The sequence below is a fragment of the Sturnira hondurensis genome, unplaced genomic scaffold (genome assembly GCF_014824575.4).
Source record: "Sturnira hondurensis isolate 20B ecotype Veracruz unplaced genomic scaffold, ASM1482457v3 Scaffold0021143, whole genome shotgun sequence".
NCBI lineage: Eukaryota > Metazoa > Chordata > Mammalia > Chiroptera > Phyllostomidae > Sturnira > Sturnira hondurensis.
The window spans coordinates 26,640,919-26,666,097 of NW_028093774.1; the positions used below are offsets into that span (position 1 = coordinate 26,640,919).

At 36.6% G+C, this 25,179-nt stretch overlaps 1 protein-coding gene across 4 annotated transcripts in view; it reads right to left on the reverse strand.

Moving 5' to 3' along the window:
- GPHN (gephyrin) overlaps positions 1–25,179 on the reverse strand; it is a 478,645-nt gene that overhangs the window by 278,662 nt on the left and 174,804 nt on the right. For all 4 annotated transcript variants that reach the window (XM_037031472.1, XM_037031470.1, XM_037031473.1 and 1 more), the window contains exon 3: positions 13,769–13,826. In XM_037031472.1, coding sequence (XP_036887367.1) covers positions 13,769–13,826 — 58 coding nt within the window. The remainder of the gene's footprint in view (positions 1–13,768; positions 13,827–25,179) is intronic.

Below are 25,179 nucleotides of genomic sequence, written 5' to 3' on the forward strand. Positions count from 1 at the left end.
TTTATTCTTGTAGTAATTTTTTCTGCACTTTTCTCTTCTTCTTATCCTCCTATGCCCATATACTGGTGTGCTTAATGTCCCGCATTTCTCTTAGGTGGTATTCATTTTTCATCATTCTTTTCCCTCTCTGTTCTTCAGTTTGCATAATCTCTATTGATCCCTCACTGAGTCCATTGATTCTTTCTTCTGCCAACTCAGAAATGTTGTTGAGTGAATTCCTCTAGTGAATCTCCCATTCTCAGCTTGCACTGTAGCTTTCTTTACTTCTTTCAGTATGGTGTCCTGTAAGCTTTTCTGTTTAAAGAGTGTATTTATATAGACTGCTTTGAAATCTGTTAAATTCAAGATTTAGAACTTCTCATAGGCAGTTTCTGCTGTCTGCTTTGTTTTCTGTGTATGGTTCACTCTCCTGTTCTTTGTATGTCCTCGAATATTTGTAGAAGACTCGACATCTTATATATTTTAGCAGCTCTGGATACTGACTCCCCACCCCCTCTTCAGGGCTTTGTTGTTGTTTGTTTCTTTGTTTACTGAATTGGCTAGGCTACTTTAATAAAGACTATTTTTGATATTGCTCCTCAGAGGGTGCAGCCAAGGTATGTACAAAATCACCTTGAGGTGACATTGGTTTGAATGGGGTTCTCTTTGCCTCTTTTCTTTCCTTCATCTGTCTGTTAAGCTGTCTGCCTCTTTGCTAGCATATTCAGCTGTTATGCCCCACCAATTTTCAGCTAAAAGCCTGGGAGATAAATTACTCCATAGTCTGATTCAATTAAATTCAGGCAAGACAGTTTTTCAGTCTAGACTTTCAAATTTGTTTTGACTCAAGGAGGACTCGTTTTAGTTGTCTCTTTCCCAAGTTCTTTCTGGTAAACTAATTGGTTTAGCTTCTTCCTCTTGTAGAGCAATTATCAGCTTCCTCTTAATGGTTTGCCACCAAAATCTCCATTGTTTTTCAGAATGACTTTAGGCTTGAACTTTCCTACATTCTGTTTCAAATAAGGCCATTCCTTTAGGAAGAGCTTCAGAGCTGTACGTTCTTAAGGACTATGCTGAATAAAATCTTTAAGCCACTGTTCTAAGTGCTGTATCATGTTGGTGGCCTTTGGTCTTTTTGACTTGCCTCACTTAGTGTAGATGCCCTGCCCAACGAACAAGCTAAGGTGAAGGTGATCAAGCCCTGAGTTCTCAGCCTGCTGCACCTGGGCTAGAGCTTCCATCCAAAGAACGGGGACTGGGTGGAGGAAAGGAGTCCCTGACATTTCAGCTGAATTCATCAGGAATTTAACCTCCACAGGCAGAGTTGGAGATATAATAAATAATGAAGGCCTGTCTGCCTTGGGAGCTGAGGAGAGAGGGAGCCCCATACTTGAAGGCAAACTAGAGTGAAGTTTCCATCAAGATGAGGAGAAGTGAGGAAGGGATGAGGTTATGGCTAAGTGCCAGACACGCGCACTGTTTTATCTGATATTTAGAATTATTTGAATAAATGTTTCCTCATTTGCTGTTGTGCTTATAACAACATCTAGATACTTTCTCTTTTCTTTATTTTTATTGTTTACACTATTACAGATGTCCCATATTTCCCCCTTCGCCCATCTCCACCCAGTCCTTGTCCTCCCTTCCTTTCAGGCTATCACTACATTGCTGTCTGTGTCTATGGGTTACACACAGATGTTCTTTGCCTAATCCCTTCACCCTGTTTCATCCAGTCCTTCCATCCCGACAACTGTCAGTCTGTTCCATATATCCATGCCTCTATTTCTATTTGTTCGTTAGTTTATTTTGTTTGTTAGATTTCACATGTAAGCGAGATAATATGGTATTTGCCTTTCACTGGCTCGCTATTTCACATAGCTTTTAATAGCCTCCAGGGCCATCCATGCTGTTGAAAAATGTAAGAATTCCTGCTTTTGTATTGCCATATAGTATTTCAGTATGTAAATATACTACAGCTTTTTATCCACTCATTATTGATGGGCACAGAAACTTTAAATGGTTGTTTACTTTTCATTTTTACCAGATATAGTTGATTCACAGGAGAACAGGTCCAACAGAGATCCTCATTCATAATTTACAGAAGTAGCTTGGCAATAGTCTAATTTTAAATGTATGTTATACCTCAATTACGTTAAAATATATAGGTAATGTTACAATAAAACTATATAGAGGAAACACTGCATTTATACTAAGAAATAAAATAAGACACAACTAAAAAGAATTTTAAAAGAAATTGCAAAGATCTATATGAACAAGACTAAATGACTTTACTTATAGACTTCTATTACATTTCTAAATGTGAATACTCATTATTGAAAAGACATACAGTTATGTGCCAAACAATGTTTCAGTCTAATGAACCACATGTAAGACAGTGTTCCCATAAGATTATAATGGAGCTAAAAAACTCCTATCTCCTAGTGACATGCAGCAGAATGCATAACTTCCGTGTTTGTGATAATGCTGATATAAACAAACCTAACATACTGTCAGTAATACAAGAGTATAGCACATACAACTATATACAATATTATAATACCTGAAAATAACTGACTGTATTACTGGTTTAAATATTTACTGTACTTTTAATCATTATTTTATGGTGTACTCTTTCTACTAATAAAAATTAAAATATGCTGTAAAACAGTATGCTCTGTTATGCCAACAGCAGCCTCATACAGCTCCTGTTTATTGTGTCTCTTGACTGCATCATTTTTATACTTCATAAAAATCTCTTCTTTTGAAAGTTACATGTTATATAGGCTTGTAGCCTAGGAGACATATAGCTTAGGTATGTGGTAGGCTAGACCACCCAAGTTTGTGTAAGTATACTCTATGGGGTTCATACAACAATGAAACCACCTAATAATGCATTTCCTGTAACAGACCCTGTCATTAACTGGTGCATGACTGTATTTGCTTCCCCAAATAATTGTAAACTTAATAAACTGTCATGTAAATTTTTATAAGAATATTTTTTTCAACAGACCTATTTTTCGCCCTAGCTGGTGTAGCTCAGTGGATTGAGCACGGGCCTGCAAACCGCACGATTGAGGTTCGATTCCCAGTCAGGGACCATGCCTGGGTTGCAGGCCAGTTCCCAGCAGGGGACTCACGAGAGGCAACCATACATTGATATTTCTCTCCTTCTCTCCTTCTCTTCCCCTCTAAAGATAAATAAATAAAATCTTTTAAAAAAGAACTATTTTTCTAATTTGGGGGGGCCATTTATTGATAAAAATGACTTTGTTACTGTTGAAGTTGAGAATTTTTAATATATTCTACATAGAAACCCTTTTTGGACATGTGGTTTGCAAATAATTCCTCCCAGTGTGCAGCTTGTGTTTTCACTTACAGGTTCTTTTGCACAGAAAAATTTAGAATTTAAAAATTCTTTTATCAATTATGCTTTTAATATTGAGTCTAACCGGTCTTTGCTTAAGCATAGGTCCTGAACATTTTTCCTTTTATTCTCTAACAGTTTTATGTTTCAGACTTAAGTCTATTATCCATTTTGAGTTAATTTTTGTATAAAGGAGAAGATTTAGATGAGGTTCATTTTTTTCTTTTTTCACTAATGGATGTCCAATCATTGGTTGAAAAGATTATCCAATGATCTGCCTTTGCAGCTCTGTTAAAAATCAATTGACCATACATGTGTCAGTCTAGTCAGGAGTTCCATCAACATATGTGTCTATCTTTTTGCCAATACTACAATGTCTTCATTACTATAACTAACAGTAAACCTTAGTTTTGGGTAGAGAGAGCATTCCTACTACATTTTTCCCCCCAAAAAGGTGTTCTAGGACCAGTACCTTTCCAAATAAATTTAAAATAAAGTTATATAATACTAGATACAAAATATTTGGTGGGTTTTAGATAAGAATCACATAAACCTGTATTTCATTTTGGGAGAACTAACATTTTACTATGTTGAATCTTCCAATCCATGAACATGGTATATTTGACCATTTCTTTAAGTACCCTTTTATTTGTTCAGCATTTTGTAATTTTCAGCATAGATATATTTGTGTGTTCTCAAATATAAGTATTTAATTTTCAGTATAGTAACTGTAAATACTATTGTTTTAAATTTCAGTTTCTAACTGTAGTGTATACATAAAACTCACAACAGTATATACATTAACTAATATTTTGGGGGGAAGTTGATCTTACATGCCCCAAATTAATTGAGGATTTTAAGTTCATAAGAGATATTTGTCAGTTTTCTTTCTTTCCTTCTTCCTTCCTTTCTTCTTTCTCTTGTTTTAATATTTTATTTATTTATTTTCAGAGAGAGGGGAATGGAAAGAGAGAGGGAGAGAAATATCAATGTGTGGTTGGCTCTCATGTGTCCCCCACTGGGAACTGGCCTGCAACCCAGGCGTGTGCCCTGACTGGGAATCGAACTGCAATCCTTTGCTTCACAGGCCTGCGCTCAATCCACTGAGCTACACCAGCCAGGGCTCTTCTTTCTTTTTTGTATTTTCTTTCTCTGATTTGGTATCAGTATAATACTAGCCTCATAAAATAAGCTGAGAAATATTCCTCCTCTTCTATTTTCTAAAAAAGACTCAGTAAAATTGATGCTAATTCTTCTTTAATGCTTAGTTGACTTCTTCAGTAAAACTATCGGGCCTAGAGATTTCTTTTTTAGGTGGTTTTTCAGGTTATAAGTCTATACAAAGTGTCTATTTTTTTTTTTAAAGATTTTATTTATTTATTTATCTTTAAAGGGGAAGGAGAGAGGGAGAGAAACATCAATGTATGGTTGCCTTTTGTGCATCCCCTGCTGGTAGTTAGCCTGCAAGGAACCAGCCTGCAACCCAGGCATGTGCCCTGACTGGGAATCGAACCGCGATCGTCTGGTTCGCAGGCCCGCACTCAATCCACTGAGCTACGCCAGCCAGGGCACAAAGGTCTATTTTATTTTGGTTAGTTTTAGTAATTTGTGAGTTTTAAGAAACTATTTCATTTTTTTCTAAGTTATTCAATTCATGAGTATAAAATTCTTGACAAGTATTCTCTAATCATCCTCTTAATGGATGGGAAATCTGTAGTAAAAGTGTTTGTTCAATCCTGATATTGATGATTATGTCTTCTTTCCTTTATCTTTGTTATTCTAGTAAGAGGTATATTAATTTAATTAAGTTTTTGAAAGAACCAGCTGTTTATTTCATTGATTTTTCCCTATTGTTTTCCTGTTTTCAATTTCATTGATTCCAATTCTTAAATATTTCCTGTCTGCTGGTTTTGACTATATCTGGCTCTTCTTCTTTTAGTGTCTTGAGGAAAAAACAGATTATTGACATGAGAGCTTTCCTTTTCTTTAAAAATTAATGTTTTCATGGTATATCTTTTTATATACTTTTACTTCCAACATACTTGACTCACTGATTTTGAAATAATTTATCTGAGAAAAGCATATATTGGGTCATTTCTAAAACTCCATTACATCAATTTGTCTTTAGATTATTTATATTTAAGGTAATTACTTGATACTTTAGGACTTAAATCTGTGCCTTCTTTCTCATTCCTGTTTCTTCATGCTTTACCATGGACTAGTTCAAAAGTTTTTAGGATTTCATCTTACTTTATAGGCTTTTGGTCTATATTATTTTGTATATGTACTTCTTTTAAGTGATTGCTCTGAATATTACAATTTATAGATGAAATATATGACAGTCCACTTGTATTGACATTTTATCATTTCAAGTCAAATATAGAAACTTTACTTCCATTAAGGCACCTTTACCCTCCTACCTTTTAAATATAACCATGTTAATTATTTACTGTACATACATGTATACCACATTATAGGGTTTATAAATTGTTTTAACCTACAAATGTGATTTAATAAAATTGTTTTTTAAAAGATAATCTATTATATTTATCCATCCTGTTGTTTTTCCTTCTTTCTGAAGTTTCAAGCCTTTTTCTGTTATCAATTTTTTTCTCTTTAGGGTGTTTAATTAAGCCATTATTCCAGGGTAGGTTTTCTAGTGACAAATTCTTTCAGTTTTATTTGTCTGAGTATGTTATTTCCCAATCATTCCTAAAGAATAACTTCACTGGTTATAGACCTTATGGTGGACAGTTCTTTATTTTAGCATTTGAAAAATGTTGTGCTACCACCCTCCCCCAATCCCTGCCTCTCCATGTATAGTACTAGCAAAAATATATATATATATATAAATATAAATAGATCAATGAAACAAAAGACTGACTTATATATGCATATGTTTCTATAATGAAAATGTAGTATACTATAAATGAAGCAATTCAAACCACGGTTTGGCAACAATTTTTCAATAAATCGGGCTGCAAATTGTAAGTCATCCCATATATAAATAAAAATAAATTTATACCAATGTAAATTACAGATAGATTAAAAAGTTAATTTTTTTAAGTTAATACATAAACATCTCTATTTTTTCATATATTTTACTAATTATGCTATTACAGTTGTCCCAGTCCCCCCCATTCATTCCCCGGAACCCCTCCCACCCGCATTCCCCCCTTTTAGTTCATGTCCATGGGTCATACATATAAGTTCTTTGGCTTCTACATTTCCTATTCTATTCTTAACGCCCCCCTGTCTATTTTGTACCTGCCACTTATGCTTCTTATTCCTATACCTCCCCTGCTGCTGATAGCCCTCCATATGATATTCATTTCTGTGATTCTGTTCCTGTTCTAGCTGTTTGCTTAGTCTGTTTGTTTTACGTTCAGTTGTTTATAGTTTGAGTTTGTTGCCATTTTACTGTTTATATTTTTGATCTTCCTTTTCTTGATAAATTTCTTTAACATTTCATATGATAAGGGCTTGGTGATAATGAACTCCTTTAACTTGACCTTATCTGGGAAGCACTTCATATGCCCTTCTATTCTAAATGATAACTTTGCTGCATAGAATAATCTTGGATGGAGACCCTTGCCTTTCATGACTTCGAATACTTCTTTCCAACCCCTTTTTGACTGTAAGGTTTCTTTTGAGGACTCAAATGACAGTCTAATGGAAACTCCTTTGTAAGTAACTGTTTCCTTTTCTCTTGCTGCTTTTAAGATTCTCTCCTTATCTTTAATTTTGGGTAACATAATGATGATGTGCTGCGTGTGTACTTCCTTGAGTCCAACTTCTTTGGGACTTTCTGAGCTTCCTGGACTTCCTGGAAGTCTATCTCCTTTGCCAGATTGGGGAAGTTCTCTTTCATTATGTTTTCAAATAAGTTTTCAGTTTCTTGCTCTTACTCTTCTCCTTCTGGCACCTTTATGATTTGGATGTCAGAAAGTTTAAAGTTGTCCCATAGGTTCCTAAGCCTCTCCTCATTTTTTTGAATTCTTGTTTCCTCATTCTTTTCTGTTTGTTTACATCTTCCTTCTGTTTCAAATCATTGATTTGAGTCCAAGTTTCCTTCCCTTCACTGTTGGTTCCCTGTACATTTTCCTTTATTTTACTTTTCATAGCCTTTACTTTTTCCTCTATTTTGTGACCATACTCAACCAATTCTGTGAGCATGCTGATTACCAGTGTTTTGAACTATGCATCTGATAGGTTGGCTATCTCTTCATCAGTTACTTGTATATTTTCTGGAGTTTTGGTCTGTTCTTCCATTTGAACCATTTTTGTTGTCTTGGCACACCTGTTATGTAGTGAGGAGTGGAGCCTTATGTATTCACCAGGGATGGGTAAACTGCATTGCTGAGTTGTGGCGCCATAGATGGGAGAAGGGTCCGAGAAGGAACATGCCACCTGCTTGCTCCCAGCTGGCTTTCAGTCACCTCCCCCACATCCCAGAAGCAAATTTGGCCCTCCTGGTGCTGATTCTTGTGTGGGTGGGCTTATGTATGTTCTGGGACCCTATGGGTCTCTCCAATGAACTCTCCTGTGAGTCTGGGAGTTTCTCTCACCACCTCAACTCCCAAAGGTTTTTTCCATCAGAGGTTTTGAGGCTTTATTTCCCTGCACTGGAATCCTGGGTTGAGTGGTCTTTCTTGCTCCCCTGCTGCCTCACCCACCCTGGTCCTCTGGTCATCGCCTTGCTATGAGTCCTCTCCATCCTTCCTACCTGTCTGGATGAATGTTTCTTTTTCACTTCCTTGGTTGTCAGACTTCCATACAGTTCAATTTTCTGGCATTTCTGGTTGTGTTTGATTTTAAATTTGTTGTTGTCCTTTTGGTTGTGGGAGGAGGCCAAGTATGCTACCTACGATGCTTCCATCTTGGCTGGAAGTCTCTCTTTAAAATAACTACACCCAAGCTGGTAGCGTAAATTAGCTTAACTACCTTGGAAGGCAGCGATTTCATCCAGAAAAGCTGCAAGTACGCACTACTTAAAGACCAGGAATTCCTTTCTATATTCAGAGAAACTTTTACACAGGATGGTTTTATAAGAAGTTTTCATAATAAATACAACTGAAACAAGCTGAATGTCCATCAACAGTATTTCTCAATAATTTGTGACATGATGGAGTATTTTGTGGAAGGAAAGACGAAAGAAAGGAAGGAAGGAAGGAGGAGGGAATAGAAAGAAAGGAAGAGAGAGAGAAAAGAAAGAAAAAAGAAGAAAAGAAAAAAGAGAATAAAATAAAATAAAATAAAATAAAATAAAATAAAAGAAAAGAAAAGAAAAGAAAAGAAAAGAAAAGAAAAGAAAGGAAAAGGGCTAACTTAGCTACTGATGACATGGATGAATCTCAGTGTTGACCAAATGAAGTAAAGCACAAAGATTGCATACAGTGTAACTCAATTCATATAAAGTTTAAGCAGAAGCACAAAGAAGTTACAATGTTTAAGAATGTGCATCTAAGTGGTAAACTAAATAAAAGTGAGGAATGAATAATGCTAAAAACTGAGTATATTGGGTGGAAAAGATGGTTGTGATTGCACCAGGAATGTATTCACTCTTTATCCCTTAAGCCTTTGGCCAAGCATCCATTCACCATGAGGTGATTTATTGTAATCAATGTATGTATATTTAATTCATATTATGTATGAACTAAATAATGATTAATTCAAACTTAAACTCAGTTGCTCTACTTAAATAGTTTAAAATCACTCAGATATTATCCAACTAAATGAGTACTACAACCAGATGTTTTACATTTCCTCCAATGAAAACAAAAAATTAGCCCTGGCTGGTGTAGCTCAGTGGATTGAGCACGGGCCTGTGAGCCACACCATTGTGGTTCGATTCCCAGTCAGGGCACATGCCTGGGTTGCAGGCCAGTTCCTGGCAGGGGACACACCAGAGGCAACCCTACATTGATATTTCCCTCTCTCCTTCCCTTCCCCTCTAAAGATAAATAAATAGCAGATATTAAAAATTATACATATTATCTGATTTCAGCTGAAAATGTTAATGGTGGGATCATATGCTGGTAAAATAACTCATAACAGTTTTTCTTCTAACACTTTAAAATGCAAGAATCAATTTCATATATTTTATGCCTTGGGCCCCAAGCTCTCTGAAGCTGCTTTAGATATAATACTAGTAATTGATAGAAAAAATCATATTACCAAATGTCATCTGTGAACTGTGCTTTTTTCATAAAAATCTCTTAAATGATAACTCATGTAACTCTAGAATTTTAAAAAACACAATGCAAAAAACTCTTTAGAGAATAATCACTATAATAAATAGGCAACATTTCTGTGCTTAATTAAACGGAAACAATAATATATTAATCCTCTGGTTCTATAATAGCCCTTTCCAAGGGGAAAGGTTTCAGTCCACTGTTATTACCTCAGGCAGATATTTTAGGTGATTGCATGTATGAGCATGGCCTCAACTAACTTGAATAATGACAATCCCAATATCAACGAAAAGACAGAATTATTTTTTCTCAGATCTAGCTGATTTATCCAATGACTGTTGGAAACTGCCCTGCCTGGTTCCAGAAGCTGCAATCCCCTCATGGCTAAGGCTGAGTGAACAACCTTGGGACTAGAAGCCACTAAGGAGACAAAGCTTATCTCCCTGGCTGGGGCACTGCCTCTGCTCCTTTTACTTCACTTTGTCTGGCTCCCAGTGCTTGATCGGTTAGTTAATGACAGGTAAGATTCCTCAAGGAAAGAATGACCTAATACAGGCACAATCATGGGGAGCCCCCAGAGAAGGACTTGGGGGGGCTATAGCTAAAGGGGGCGATAGACCCTCGCCCCTCGGCTTTGACATAGCCTGAGTCCTCATTCTGTCTGTAAGAAGTCTCCTAATCTCTTGGCTGCCTTACTTCCCTTGTCTTACACCTGAAACAATGACAGAGGGCAGTGCAGCCCTGTACTGAAAAGGGTGGGTTCCCCAGGTAATCAGGACAAAGAAAGAATATATAAAATCCTATGAAACCTGTTTTGCTAATACCTTCAGTTAAATGATAAGGGTCCGAGCAGGAAATGAGTTTGCTTCCCAAAGTTTTATAGCCCTTCAGCTAACAGACCCTGACTCAGAATAAACCCTAGTAGTTCTTTGTATGCTATCTATTGTTTGATCCTTACTGCCTGACAATGATTAATGAGCTTTACCTGTATGCAAAATGAACCCAATGAAAGCCCACTGAAGAAAAGGCGCTTGGCCCTTCTCGTCTGAGACATCGGCCACCTTTCCTCCCCAAGCAGATCATGTCTTGGTAGACTTACTCTCATCTGTGGTGGCTGGCAGGGGGCCAGGGGGTGGGGACCTGTGGGCAGAGCCCTCCCCCCCCACAAATGACTTAATGAATATTTGGTTATCTGAGAGGGATATATGATACAAAGTAACTAAGTCCAAAACTTATGCTCTTTTCTCTCAACTTAGTCCTTTTCTTGAAGTTAACAGTTAATACAATCCTCTCAATTTCCTAGTCCAAACATCTGAGTCCATCTTTCCTAAACATCCAATAAATCACCAAGTATTTTTTATTCTACCTTAATATTTCTTGAATCTGAGTTTATTCTTAAGCCTTACTGCCACCACTTTAGCTCAAGTTTTAATCATTTTGTGCCTATATTCCTGCAACCTGGTCTCCTTCGTTATAGACGGAAATTCCTCTTCACTGAAATCATTTTTCTCACTCATCACAGAAAAACCTAAAAAATTTTACAAAGCTGATTATGTTACTTTCAATCTTCAAATCCCATGATGGCACCCCATAGTTTTCAGCATGAAATCTATATTTCTTAACATGGCATAAAGGCCCAGTGTCAGCCCTATACCTCAACAGTTTATTTTATACCCTGTGATCTGTTGCCATATTCTCTCATTTTTATATGCTTTCACAGAATACAGAACTGTATAAAACTCCAACTTACTGAGTTCTTGGAAAGACTGCTCATTATCTTTTTCAAGTGGCCAAGTGCTCTTCCTATGTCTTTCAAAACTATTTTATTTACCTTAATCCCTTAACATATTATTATTGTAAATAAGACAAAGCACGTTTCAGAAAGATGGATTTCAACTCTATATCCTCTATATAAATATTGCTTAATTATATATATATATATTGATTGACTATCCAAAGCTTCTACAGTTTAAGTTTTTCTGACACATAATACATATTTCAAGAAGTATGATCACATTATTCTGACCCTTTAAAACCTTGATTACATTTCTGGAAGTAATGGATCAAAAATGATTAATTTTAAGAAACTCACCTTTATTAATTCCCATTTTCTTTTGAAAAATGAGAATTCTGGATTAGACCAAAGGTTCCTCCTGCCAATTATTTTGTGAAATTATATCAAGTTTAATTAAGTCTGTTGACACTGGTTTTTTTTAAGTCTCTTGACACTGCTTTTTTTAAATGCTAGAAGAAAATCATGGTATTAATTTCTGAGGACTACACATAACACCTGACATACTGAAACTCATAGTATATTATATAATATAGAACAATGAGCTCACCTAATTTAAAAATTAAATAAACAAATTAAGGAATTATGTATTAAGACTAAATTCACTGAACTTGGTTTTGAAAAGCTGACCAAAAGTTGACCAAACTTAATGATTTGTTGAGAGCTTTACATGTCATTTTACAGAACTTAACTCAGTATTGTTTATCCTTGACTATTGTTATACAAGTGTTAAAATTCTATTTATGAAAAAGGTAGTAAGTTCGGTTTTTGTTAGATTGTAAATTTAAAAAAAATTATAGGCACTTTTACAGATGTTCCCCATTTCCCCCCCTCTTTGCCCTCTGCCACCAAGGCCCTGCCCCTGGCCTTCACCACATTGTCTGTGACACTGGGCTATGCATATACTGAGGTCTGTCTAGTAAGTACCCAGCCACATAATATTAAAAATAGAAACATTTATTGAAGAAGATACAAGATACAAGAAACACTGTACATATGACAAGGATGTTTCAGTCCCCTTCTAAGTAGGCAATGTGGGATGTCACAGTTCTCCCAATCACCATCAGCTGCCCTGTTGTATTTTCCTGAATTTCATTGATGGTCTGAAATCTCTTCCCTTTCTAAGGTAATTTTAGTTTTGGAAAAAGCCAGAAGTAGCAGGATACCAAATCTGCGTTGTAGAGGGGCTGAGTCAGCTGGGTGGTTTGATGTTTTGCCAAAAAAATTCTGCAAGAGACATGATGTATGAGTGGGCATGTTGGCGTGATGAAGCTGTCAATCACCAGTTGCTTGTAGCTGTGGCCTTCTGAATCATCCAATAGTTCCCGTGCAGGAATATGCAAACTTTGATGCAGATTCATTGCTCTACTTGCTCAGTCATTTTGAATGCGACAGTGACAGAGTACACATGCCACTCAATGGCATCCACTGCCCTCACTGACTAGTACACTGGAGGTGTCATTGTTCACATATGAGCATTCCAGTCTACTCTCCTTGGCTGCCAGTTTACTTTGAAGTTAAACAAACCATTCTCCTTGTATTAATAATGGCTGAACTTTTTCTGGACAGACCTTGTCATATGCATATATGTATTTTGGCTAAATTACTTTTAAACAAGGCCACATGTTATGTTACAAGACCAACAGTCCATAGGATTTAGTAAAATGTTAGAGACAGAAGATTGTAGTAATGCTTTAATTTTTAAAAAGGTCAGTTTTAAATTTTATACTGTACTGTACTGTTAATTTTAAATTGAAATATTGTTTTCAAAGGAACCAGAAATACTTACTAGAAGACTGATATTATTTATAACTGCTGCAAACTCACAGGGAAAAGAAATTAAAACAAGATAAAAAGATAATACATTGTGCATGCTAATGCTCACGTGCAGTGTTTTCTTAAGTATATTTTCAATGAATTTCACAGGAAAGGGTTTCTTTTTGATTCTCTTAACATTTTTCTTAGAAATGCACTGATAATGTTAGATGAAATCTGATGGTGGTTATCTGATATATATACACACACATATATACGCATGGAATCTGGCATAAATAATGCCGTTTTTATTACAGAATCTTATAAAATCATACGCAAACAATTCTGTAACATAACAATATCACACTCAAGCTTACCATATGACATGGCACTTTCATATTAGGTGAAATGTCATTTTCATATGACATTTCATATAGGTGAAGTGTTCAAATTAAAACTATAAATTACTACACCCATATTATTACCCTACCAACCACACTCAACAGGCACTCCTTTTGCTGGACCCTGTGCCTGTGCGTGTATAAAATTCAAATAGGATAACTGGGAATTAAAATGCTATACTAACACACTTAAATATTCAATACCATAAAGAATAAGATATTATTCTCCCACTTCCCACCAAGATACTAAATCTTTGTAGAGGTGAAAAATGCCATACTATACCTTGATTTCTTCTATTTCATCTGGTACTATCTTGTATGCTGATATCGTCCCACCCAACCTGAAATCAGAAGAAAATATTCTCAAAACTGGCAATAGTGCATAAAAAAATAGGACTGTTTCTGCCAGTAACATCACAATGCCACCAATAATCCCCAATGTCCACCCCAATAATTGCGAAGGAAAAACCAACCATTTTGTGATTAATTTTTCCATATAGTAGTTAAAAGGAAGTGGATAATGAATGACTACTGAATGAGAAAAAACATTGAATCAGATTTTTAACCATAACTAAACTTTTATGATTGATGGTTTTAATGAATCTGGAATGGTCACTTTTGCTGATGGATTCTGTCACTAAGATATATCAAAATGAAATAGCAAATATGGTGTTTGCTTTTTTTTAGTTTTGTTTTTTATAACAGACTTTATTTTTTACATAGTTTTAGGTTTACAGATAAATTAAGCAATAAGTAAAGAAATTTATTTCACAGATGCCCCACCACAGTTTTCTTTTTTAAAATTACTCATTAGTGTGGTGTATTTGTCACAACTGATAAAACAGTACTGATTTTGCTTCCTTTAAAAAATAATTTGAAAGAGGATTCAGAGAGATTTGTGTATGCAGCACTGTGCAATGAAAAGAGATGATGTTTGAGGGTTACAAATTTAATGTTTAATATATGATCTTGGCCTTCAGGCAGTTATGTCATGACATGTCATGTTCACGTGTTTGAAATATTTTTGGAAAGCAACTAAGGTTTAGGTAACACCTAACACTTCCTAGGCATGTTATATATTATCTAATTTAACTGTTATAACTGTCTCCATTGTAAAAAATGGGGAAATTGAGACACAGAACTATTCAGTAATTTTCTTAACTGAAGGATTTAGTAAGTAAAGGTACTAATTAACATATACATTAAGTGTAAAATACATACCAGACTTTAAATACTTAGTATAAAAAAGGTTAATTTTAAAATAGTGATTACATGTTAAAATAACATTGTGGATATATTAAGTTAAATAAGCTATACTGTATTAAAATTAACTTCATTGATTTCTTTTTAGTTTTTAAAATGTGCTACTAAAATTTTTAAATTACATATATGGCTTGCATTTGTGGCTACTATCATATTTCTATCAGACCGGTGCTCTAGGTTCTTAAAATTCCTAGATACCTACCTAACACTGCTCTAATTCAGTGCTTAAAAAGGAACTTTCTGATCATGTATTTGACTTTATAAGTACTAGATATCAAAAAAGGAGTATCATAAGTAAGGAACTTATATATTACAGATACTTTAGGATATCTCCTGTCTCACATAAATTAATAAATGACACTCTTGTTTCCATTAGAAAATAACAATCTAACCAAATTATCTTTATTGAAAACTCTATGTTTAAACTCTTTAATGTTACCATTTATTCTTGCTAATGGAACTAGTGTTCAGGTCATTATATGAGATTTCACATACTTAAAGTGTCATGATTGAATGATAAAAAACACTAATAAAATTTAACTTAATTCATATCATATAAGGTATATAACTGACATGCTAAATAAGACCATAGTAAAATAACTAGAGAAGCACTATATGTTACTAAAACGACAAATTATATAACTCTCTAGGAGGTTTAAAATAGCTATTTAAAAATCATTTTCATTGTCAGTTATTAAAGCTATACAATTAGGAGTTAAGATTGTTGGGGTACTAGTAAACACATTAGAGCAAAAATACTACTGAAAACTTAAAGCCTTCAATTTATAGCCTTTGCAAATAATAAGTGCATTGTTTTATTCATTGAGTTCATAGTATGTAATGGATACAATCGAGACAATGACAAAGCAAAGAAATAAAAATTTTGCAGGGAAGCAGATGAATACACAGATATCTGTAATATAGTACACTAGAGGCTGAAAGTTTGAAGTTATTTCAAGATAAGATTTTTAAAGCACCTATCATTGTAAAGTAGACTGGCTATAATATAAGCAGTCTACAATGCCTATTACATAAATGGCATAGATTACAGAAATATTTCAATTCAATAATGATTCAAAGATGCCATGATATTAAGGTTTGATTTACAGAAGAAAAATAAAAAGAAATTTGCTATGATGAACTTCAATTTTACTCAACAAACAACTTACTTTTCTTTTGATAAATGCTGACTAACACTACCTCAAATATTGCCTTTCCTAGAATCCCAACCTGGGGAAGGTAAACTTCCAGATTAGTATTCCTACATCAACTTCAAACCAATGATAATGGTTTCAACTGTTAAGGTAGGTAAGTGGGGACGGAGAGTCACACAGGAAAGTGGTAGAGGGGGGATAAATGGTGACAGAAGACGACTTGATGGGATGGTGAACACATAATATAATATAATATACAGATGATGTATTACGGAGTCATACACCTTAAACCTATATAAGTTTTAAAGTAATATCATTCCAATAAATACAATAAATAAAACAAAAAAAAGACAGGTAGCCATAACTGGTGTAGCTCAGTTGATTTAGGGTCATCCTATAAACTGAAAGGTTATGGGTTTGATTCTCAGTCAGGGCATACGCCTACATTAAAGGGTTTGGTCCCTGGTCAGGATGCACACGAGAGGCAACTGACTGATGCTTCCCTCTCTCATCAATGTTTCTCTCCCTCTTTCTCTCCTTCCCTTTCCTTCTCTCTAAAATATATAAGTATATCCTAAGGAGAGGATAAAAAATGGCAGGTAAAATATATGATTTAATGTATTGCTACTTGTTTTAAAATGAATGTATAACATAAATATTATGCATACAAATAGTACATTGACAAAATAGGGTAATCATATGATTGAATGACTAAAAGCACAGGAAAGTTGGAGTGTGTCTATATTATGCTAAACAAAAAAAATGAGAAACGAGGTTAAAACTGATAAAAACACTAGAAAAAACTACCTAGGATTCCAAGATGGCTGCAGAGTAGATGGAAGCTAAACTCACCTGTTCCCAGTGCCAAAATGTTTTACAGGTAAATTATAGAGCAATCAACCTGAATAGCCAACTAAATACTAGCTGAACTAAATACAGCCATACCTGGGTACTCGTCAGCTTCAGAACTCATCAAACCCTGTACTCATTGCATTTTGACAAGAAAAAATGTTTCAGCACTCGGCACTTGCTCGGGACTCAACACACTTGATAGAACTTGTATGAGTCACAATGCTGCTCTGCAAGAGAAAGTGCTTCATCACTTGTCACGTTAGGCACTCAGCAGTTTTGGCACTCTTCACGAGTTCTGAAACGAATTCACAGTGAGTCCCGAGGTAGCACTGTACTGCAACCAAGCATTTATAGAAGAACCCATATCAAGACTGGTAAGGACAAAGATTTAGAAAGGGCTGGACCCTGCACCCATGTGTGGAGGCTGAAAACCTGGAGGGATATCTTGGCTACAAAACTCCTGCCCCCTCACCCAGGAGTGTGGAATCTCTATCCCAGGCATGGATCCTGGGGTAGAGATTCCAGGATCACAGAGATGGGAAGAGGAGCCCACTAGCATCTGGTTATGATAATCAGTGCAGTCCATCTGAGAATGAAGAGAGTCTGCTAGAAACCCAGAACCCACCATCCCAGAGTCAAATACTCTTATTATTACCACACAAGCATGGGGAGTGCAGTGCCTGGTCCTACAACTATAGGTGACACCACTCTGCTGTGCTTGGGTACTGCAGAGAGGTCTGCTGACTGCACCCAGCAGGGATCTTTGGGGTGCTCTTTTTCTGGAGAAGCTCTTGGCAGGGACTCAGGCAGTGATTGAACTGTGTAGCTTTAGAAAGCAGACCGATCTTCCCTACCTCAAGCACCCTGTCAAATCACCTGGCCTGCCCTTCCACTCTGTGGCCCCACCCCGCTGAGTTTAGTTGTTAATTGGGGTAAAAGTGCCATGCAGAGCTGGGTCTTTCAGAGTGTATCTCCTGAGGAAGAGTTCAACGGGGAATCTTTCAGGTAGTGGGTTGTGTGGCTAGATCCTGAGGGGGTGAGGGTGCTCCTTCCTCCCCTGTGAGCTCAGGCCATGCTAAACTTGGAAGGGGAAGAAGTGACCACCCCACTCCTACAGGCTTGCTGGCACCACCCACAATGGGAGATTGTTTGGATTTGTCCTTCCAAGTCACAGTGGCCACACTCTGCTGAGCTCAGTTCTGCAGGGGCAATGGAGTACTGCTCAGATCTGGGTCATTCAGAGTGTGTCTCCCTTGGAGGCTACTGTCCAGGGCCAGAAAAAAGTACTTGTCCCCTCCTGCAGGTATGCCCAGCACACCCTAATGGGAGACTCTTCAGATACATTCTCCCCAATCCTGGTAGCTCTACCCTGCTGAGTCTGCTCCTGCAGAGGAGATGGCTGGCTGCACCTAACCTGAAACTGCAGCATGCTCTTCCTGGAAGAGCTAGGGTTGGAGACTCTGGCAGAGACTGAGTGGTTAGGCTCTGGGCCACTTCCCCCTCATTGAGTGCCTGCCTGTGTGGCTCCTGAGCAGGGGATCCACTAACCCTGATCTCCCAACTCCAGTCACCCATCCCTACCAAGCCCTCAACCTGTGGAAAGGTCTGTGGGTCACAGCCAGTTTGAGCCAACTCTGCATTCTTTATTTGGAAGGCTCTGGAGGAAGACCAGTCACTGGGCTGTGATGCTGTAGGTGGGGGCAGGGTAGGAGAAGGAACAATGGTGCTTGCTCCACTTGTATTTCAGTCCCTTCCACTGCTTCCCACAAGCAAATTGAGCACTTCTGGTGCTGGTTCCCTGGTGGGTGGGCTTGTGTACGTTCTAGGACCCTGTGGGTCTCTCAAAAAAAAAATATCCTGTGAGGTTGGGAGTCTCTCCCAGCACCTCAGCCCCCACAAGTGTTTTCAATCAGTGCTTTTAGGCTTTATTTCCCATCTCTGGAGCCCTGGGTTGTGCAGTCTGTCTTGCTGCCCATTTTTGCCTGGTTTATCTGTGTGTGAATGTGTGACTGCAGTCAGCCAGTGGCCTTGCACACCTCATTGAGTCTGCTCGTCTCCTCCCTGAATCAGGGGTCTGCTGGCCCTGTGCTACCTGCATGCTTGGGTCTGCCAGCTACCTCTTGTTCCTGCCGTGACCCCTCTCTGCCACCATCGACCTCGCCCCTCTTACCAGTCTGATGAATGGTTGTCAGACTGCTGTACATTTCAATTTCCTTTCTGTTCTGGTTGTGTTTTTGTTTCCAAATCTTTGTTGTCCTTAATTTTGGTTGTGCAAGGAGGCACAGTATTTCCACCTATGCCTCCATCTTGGCTGGAAGTCCCTTCAAGTGTATTCTTTCTTTTACAATGAGGACAGTGTGTTACAATGGAAAGAACAGGAGATTTGGCATGAGTCTGCCTGAGTACAGTAACTACGGAATAGTGATAGCATGTTAAATTTATAGGTATATTAAATCAAGTTGTGTTTTATGATACCATGAAAATAGAAATGTCATTTTCAGAAATCAGTTCAAAGGTCAAAATTAACTGTTTGAATCTGGTCTTGAATTAGATGAAAAAACGAAGGCTATGCTAAGTGAAATGAAGGAAAATGCATAGGGAACCAATAGTGATGGAAAGAAACCTGTGACTCAAATCAATGGAGTGGACCAGAAGGAAGAAAGAAACAACCAAACAGAAAAGAATGAAGAAACAAGAATTCAAAAAAATGAGGAGAGGCTTAGGAACCTCCAGGACATCTTTAAACATTCCAACATCCGAATTACAGGGGTACCAGAAGGGGAAAAGGAACAGCCACGAGTGGAAAACTTATTTGAACAAATAATAAAGGAGAACTTCCCCAATCTGGCAAAGGAAATAGACTTCTAAGATGTCCAGGAAGCTCAGAGAGTCCCAAAGAAGTTGGACTCAAGAAGGAACACACCAAGGCACATCATAATTACATTAGCCAAGATTAAAATGAAGGAGAGAATTCTAGAAGCAGCAACAGATAAGAGGATAGTCACCCACAAAGAAGTTCCCATCACACTGTCAGCTGATTTCTCAAGAGACCTTATAGGTAAGAAGGGGCTAGAAAGAAGTATTCCAAGTCATGAAAGGCAAGGACCTACTATTCAGCAAAGATTGCAAGAGCAAAGATACAGCAAAGATTGCTCTATCCAGCAAAGCTTTCATTTAGAATAGAAGGGCAGATAAAGTGCTTCCCAGATAAGGTCAAGTTGAAGGAGTTCATCATCACCAAGCCCTTATTATATGAAATGTTAAAGGGACTTACCTAAGAAAAAGAAGATAAAAAAATATGAACAGTGAAAGGACAGCAAACTCACAGTTATTAACAACCACACCTAAAACAAAAAGAAAAGCAAACTAAGTGGATAGTTAGAACAGGAGCAGAGCCACAGAAATGGAGATCATATGGAGGGTTAGCAACAGGGGAGTGGGAGGAGGAGAGGCAGGGAGAAGGTACAGAGAATAAGTAGCATAGACAGTGGGGATAAAACAGACAGGGGGAGGGCAAGAGCAGTGTGAAAAATGTAGAAGCTAAAAAACTTATGACACATGGACATGAACTAAAGGGGGGGAATGTAGGTGGGAGGGGGTGTGCCTGGTGGAGAGGAATAAAGGGGGGGAAATGGGACAACTGTAATGGCATAATCAGTAAAATATATTATTAAAAAAAGAATACACTTGAGGTAGAGTTCTATTTTACTTTAGTGTTTGTATATATATCTAAACACTGAAGTAAAATATGCATATATATAGGTATATGTAATACCATATGCACATATTGTAATACCATATGTATATGGTATTACATTGGCATTGACAGTAGTGAATAATAGTAGCAATACTATTAATAGTAGTATTGGGTAGGCCAAACAGTCTATTACATTTGTTTCTCTAAAATAAAACACACATTTTTCATTTTCACCAATAACTACTGATTTAGATATTTTGAGTATGTCGCCTATCTCCTACTATTGGCTTCTAGTAGGTGGAGGCCAGGTGTACTGCTGAACATCTTCCAATGCATAAGACAGACCCACAGCAAAGAATTATTTGGCCAAAATGTCAATAGTACCAAGAAACTTGGCAAACAGCTTTTGTCACATTAGATCAGTCATAGCACCTTCTGTATACACTGCACAAATTTTGTATTATGTTTCTGTTGCATTTTCACCTTTCTTAAAACAATAAAGTGTAATATACTGAAAATGTTGTATATCTTCTTCCATCTTTAATATTAAAATAGTTGCACAAAAATTCACCAATTTTGATTTCTTTACATGTACATTGATACAACAACTGTAACAATAAAATCTAACAAAACTGTTTTGAATGAAGTTAAAGACAACAAAACACTACTGGCCAACCCAATATATTGAGCATTTTCTATTTGCCAAGCATTATGTTAGGCTTTAAATTTACTGTCTCATTTAACTCTCATAACCTATAATAATGACTATGAAAAAAATGAGACAAGCAATTTTTCAAAGGTTTCATAACTAAGAGCAGCAGAGCTGGGCTCAAGACTCAATTCCAAAAAGTGATAAGCAAATTCTAAAATTCAAATGGAACTTCAAGGGAAACAGAATAGTCAACCTTGGAAAGAGGAAAGTTGGAGGATTCTCACTTCCTGATTTCAAGTAATTACAAAGCTACAGTAAAAAAGACAATATGGTACTGGCATAAGAAAAAAGTCCAGGAATAAATGTCATGTTATGTCACATTATAGTTTTTTCCTTTTTATTTTAATGTGGTAACTATAACTTTAAAAATTTACATTTTAACCATTTAAACATTTTTAATATATTTTGATTATGCTATTACAGTTGTCTCATTTCCCCCCCTTCACACTTTCTCCCACCCACGTTCCCTCCCTTTAGTTCATGTCTATGTGTCATACTTATAAGTTCTTTAGCTTCTACATTTCCCATACTATTCTTACCCTCCCCGTCTATTTTCTACCTACTGTCTATGCTACTTATTCTCTGTACCTTTTCCCCTTCTCTCCTCCTCTCACTCCCCTGTTGATAACTCTCCCTGTGATCTCCATTTCTGTGGTTCTGTTCCTGTTTTAGTTGTTTTCTTAGTTTGTTTTTGTTTTAGGTGTGGTTGTTATTGATTGTGAGTTTGCTGTCATTTAACTGTTCATATTTTTTATCTTTGTTTTCTTGGATAAGTCCCCTTAACATTTCATATAATAAGGGCTTGGTGATGATGAACTTCAAATTGACCTTATCTGAGAAGCACTTTATCTGACCTTCCATTCTAAATGAAAGCTTTGCTGGATAGAGCAATCTTGGATGTAGGTCCTTGCCTTTCATGACTTGGAATACTTCTTTCCAGCCCCTTCTTGTCTGTAAGGTGTCTTTTGAGAAATCAGCTGATGGTCTTTTGGGCACTCCTTTGTAGGTAACTCTCTCCTTTTGTCTTGTTACTTTTAAGATTCTCTCCTTATCTTCAATCTTCGGTAATGTAATTCTGGTGTGCCTTGGTGTGTTCCTCATTGGGTCCAACTTCTTTGGGACTCTCTGAGCTTCCTGGACTTCCTGGAAGTCTATTTCCTTTGCCAGATTGGGGAGTTCTTCTTTATTATTTGTTCAAATAAGTTTTCCACTTGTGGCTGTTCCTCTTTCCCCTTCTGGTACCCCTATAATTTGGATGTTGGAATGTTTAAAGATGTCCTGGAGGTTCCTAAGACTCTCCTCATTTTTCTGAATTCTTATTTCTTCATTCTTTTCTGTTTGGTTGTTTCTTTCTTCCTTCTGGTCTATTCCATTGATTTGAGTCCTAGTTTCCTTCCTATCACTATTGGTCCCTGTACATTTTCCTTTACATTTTAACCATTTTTAAGTACACAATAATATTAACTAAAATTACAACGATGAGACACCATCAATACTATTTATTTTCAAAAGTTAATCCATCTTATAACTCCAACATTCATTGTTTTTATTTCAGAATCAGAACAGACTATTTGTTTTTGTTTTTAAATAGAACCAAGGAAGAAGTAGTTAGTTGGCTGTGTTGTACCAACAACATGTGTTTTTAAATACATAATTATTCTTAGTTTGGTCAGACATTCACATTATAAGAGGAACTTGGTGACCTCTGACTAACTAAGGGGACTACAGATTCAAATCTCCTGTCTCACTCTCACTCCAGGGGATAAACATATTGAGTAGAATGTCTACTGACCATTCCAAAATACTTTAAATAACTCTATACTTTCCTTCTAAACATATGGTTTCATACACATGGCACCTATGAATATGTTAGGTTACACGGCAAAGTGGATTTAAAGTTGCAGATGGAATTAAGGCTGCTAATCAGCTGACCTTACAAAAGGGAGTTCATTCTGGATTATCTTTGCATTCCTGATATAATTGCAAGAGTCCCTAAAAGTAGAAGGAGAATCAGAGAGACTGCAACTGTGAAGACTAGGCCTGTCCTATGTCACTTGCTTTGAAGATCAAGGAAGGGGGCCATGAGCCCAGGAAAGAATGTGGCCACCGGAAGCTGGAAAAAGAAAGGAAATGGATTCTTCCCTAGAGCACCCAAAAAGGAATGCAACCCTGTCCACGTCCTGATTTTAGCCTAAGTAAGACCCTGTATGGGATTTCTGAACTATAGAATCACAAGGTAACAAATTTTTGTTTTAAGCCATTATGTTTGTGGTAATTTGTTATAGTAGCTACAGAAAACTAGTACAGAAGTAAACACATGATGCCTAAAATTGATAAGGCAAAGGACATAGTATGAAATAAGAATGTGAATATCAGAAGAAGCAACCAGAAGGAAGTGTTTCAGGGAAAACAGCTGGATTTTGTCGTTGTTATGAGCTATTTTAGAACCAACTGACTTTATAAAACATTACTTCAAGGAAAAATAAGAATTTAGTAAAAAAAGAAAAACAACAAGCTAAGGAGGTTGTTTATATGGTAGAAAAATCTGATTGCTCTTCTAATGTTTTCAGGAGTAAGAGCAGAGAAATCAGCTAAGCTGAGCTGTAGCTGATCTTTTTTCACTGCTTTTATTTTTATCATTAACTAGCAATCACCTTTCAAACTTTTCTGTTCTCTTCACCCCAAATATACCTATTCTTCCTTCTTAACTTCTAACACTACAGAGTGAGCAATAGGACTAACAAACAGAAAAAAGTTTGTTAATCACGACCTGTAACACGAAAATACCATACTTTCACTCCCAAGTCAATTACTGAGAGGTTAATAGAACTCATAGTATTGCACTGCCCTATATTATTGATTGGAAACTTGCAGGTAGAAGGATGGTGTGGCTGGAGAATATTCCAACTTCAGATCCATAAAATGAGCTCTAACCTGTGGTAAAAACTTAAATGAGGAATGTAACAAGACAAAGTTAGTCTTATTTTTTAGAGAAAGGGCAGAGTAAATGCAAGATGCTTCAAATGAAAACTGTTTGGAAAATAACAATTCCAGGGCAAAATAAACATCTATTTTCCTAAGATGTTTAATATGCACTGGGTATTCAATTCATGTGTATGTACTATACACTGTCTTGTTTTTCATATTGTTTCTGGAGTGTGTGTGTGCATGTATTTTCAAAATGCATTATACATTTCTAAAAAGGAGGAACAGTTCTTACCTTCTTTTTTTAAAAAAGGGATTCCACTCAATGTTTACTATTCTCGTATGCATATTTAAGGTATTGTATGTATGACCAGTGAATAAATGTTATAAAGATATTTTACCCTGAGTTAAGAAGAACAATGAAAGATGTACCTTGTTCATTCTCTATTCCTGTTTTCCCTGTTCCTTAGTAAGTGGTTCATCCAGGCTTCCTGCCAAAGCTAATTCAACATTCTGACAATTTACCTTAGATATTATAAGCTACTAGTGTTATAAATTTAAATAGCACTGAAGGAGCACATCCCTATAGTGTTCCTATAGTCCAGCAACATGCATTCGTAATAGCATGGAAATTCAATAAAACACTAAAAAAGAATAAGAGGTACTTTCAATAACATTTTAATTTTAATTGCTTTTTTTACATACTTAGGCTCTGTTGAAAAAAATTTTTGCTAAAATCACTAGAGTGGCTCTCAACTGGCAGTGATTTTGTTCCCAAGGGACATCTGACAATGTCTGAACATATTTTTTTAGTGACAGCTTGGATAGTGCTACCAGAATCTAGTGGGTAGAAGCCAGAGATGCTGCTTAACATCCTACAAAGCACAGGAGAGCCTCCCCCAACAACTGTTTGGCTTAAAATATCAATAACGCTGAGAATGAGAAATCTTGCAATAAAGAAATGTAGAACCCAAACAGTTTTTTAGAAGCATTCACAAAATCTTTATCATGGATCTGATACAGATTAAAGTCTAGTTCTGTTTCAACCTGTCTTTCCAACATACTATTAATAATAAATATGCAGTTTTGTT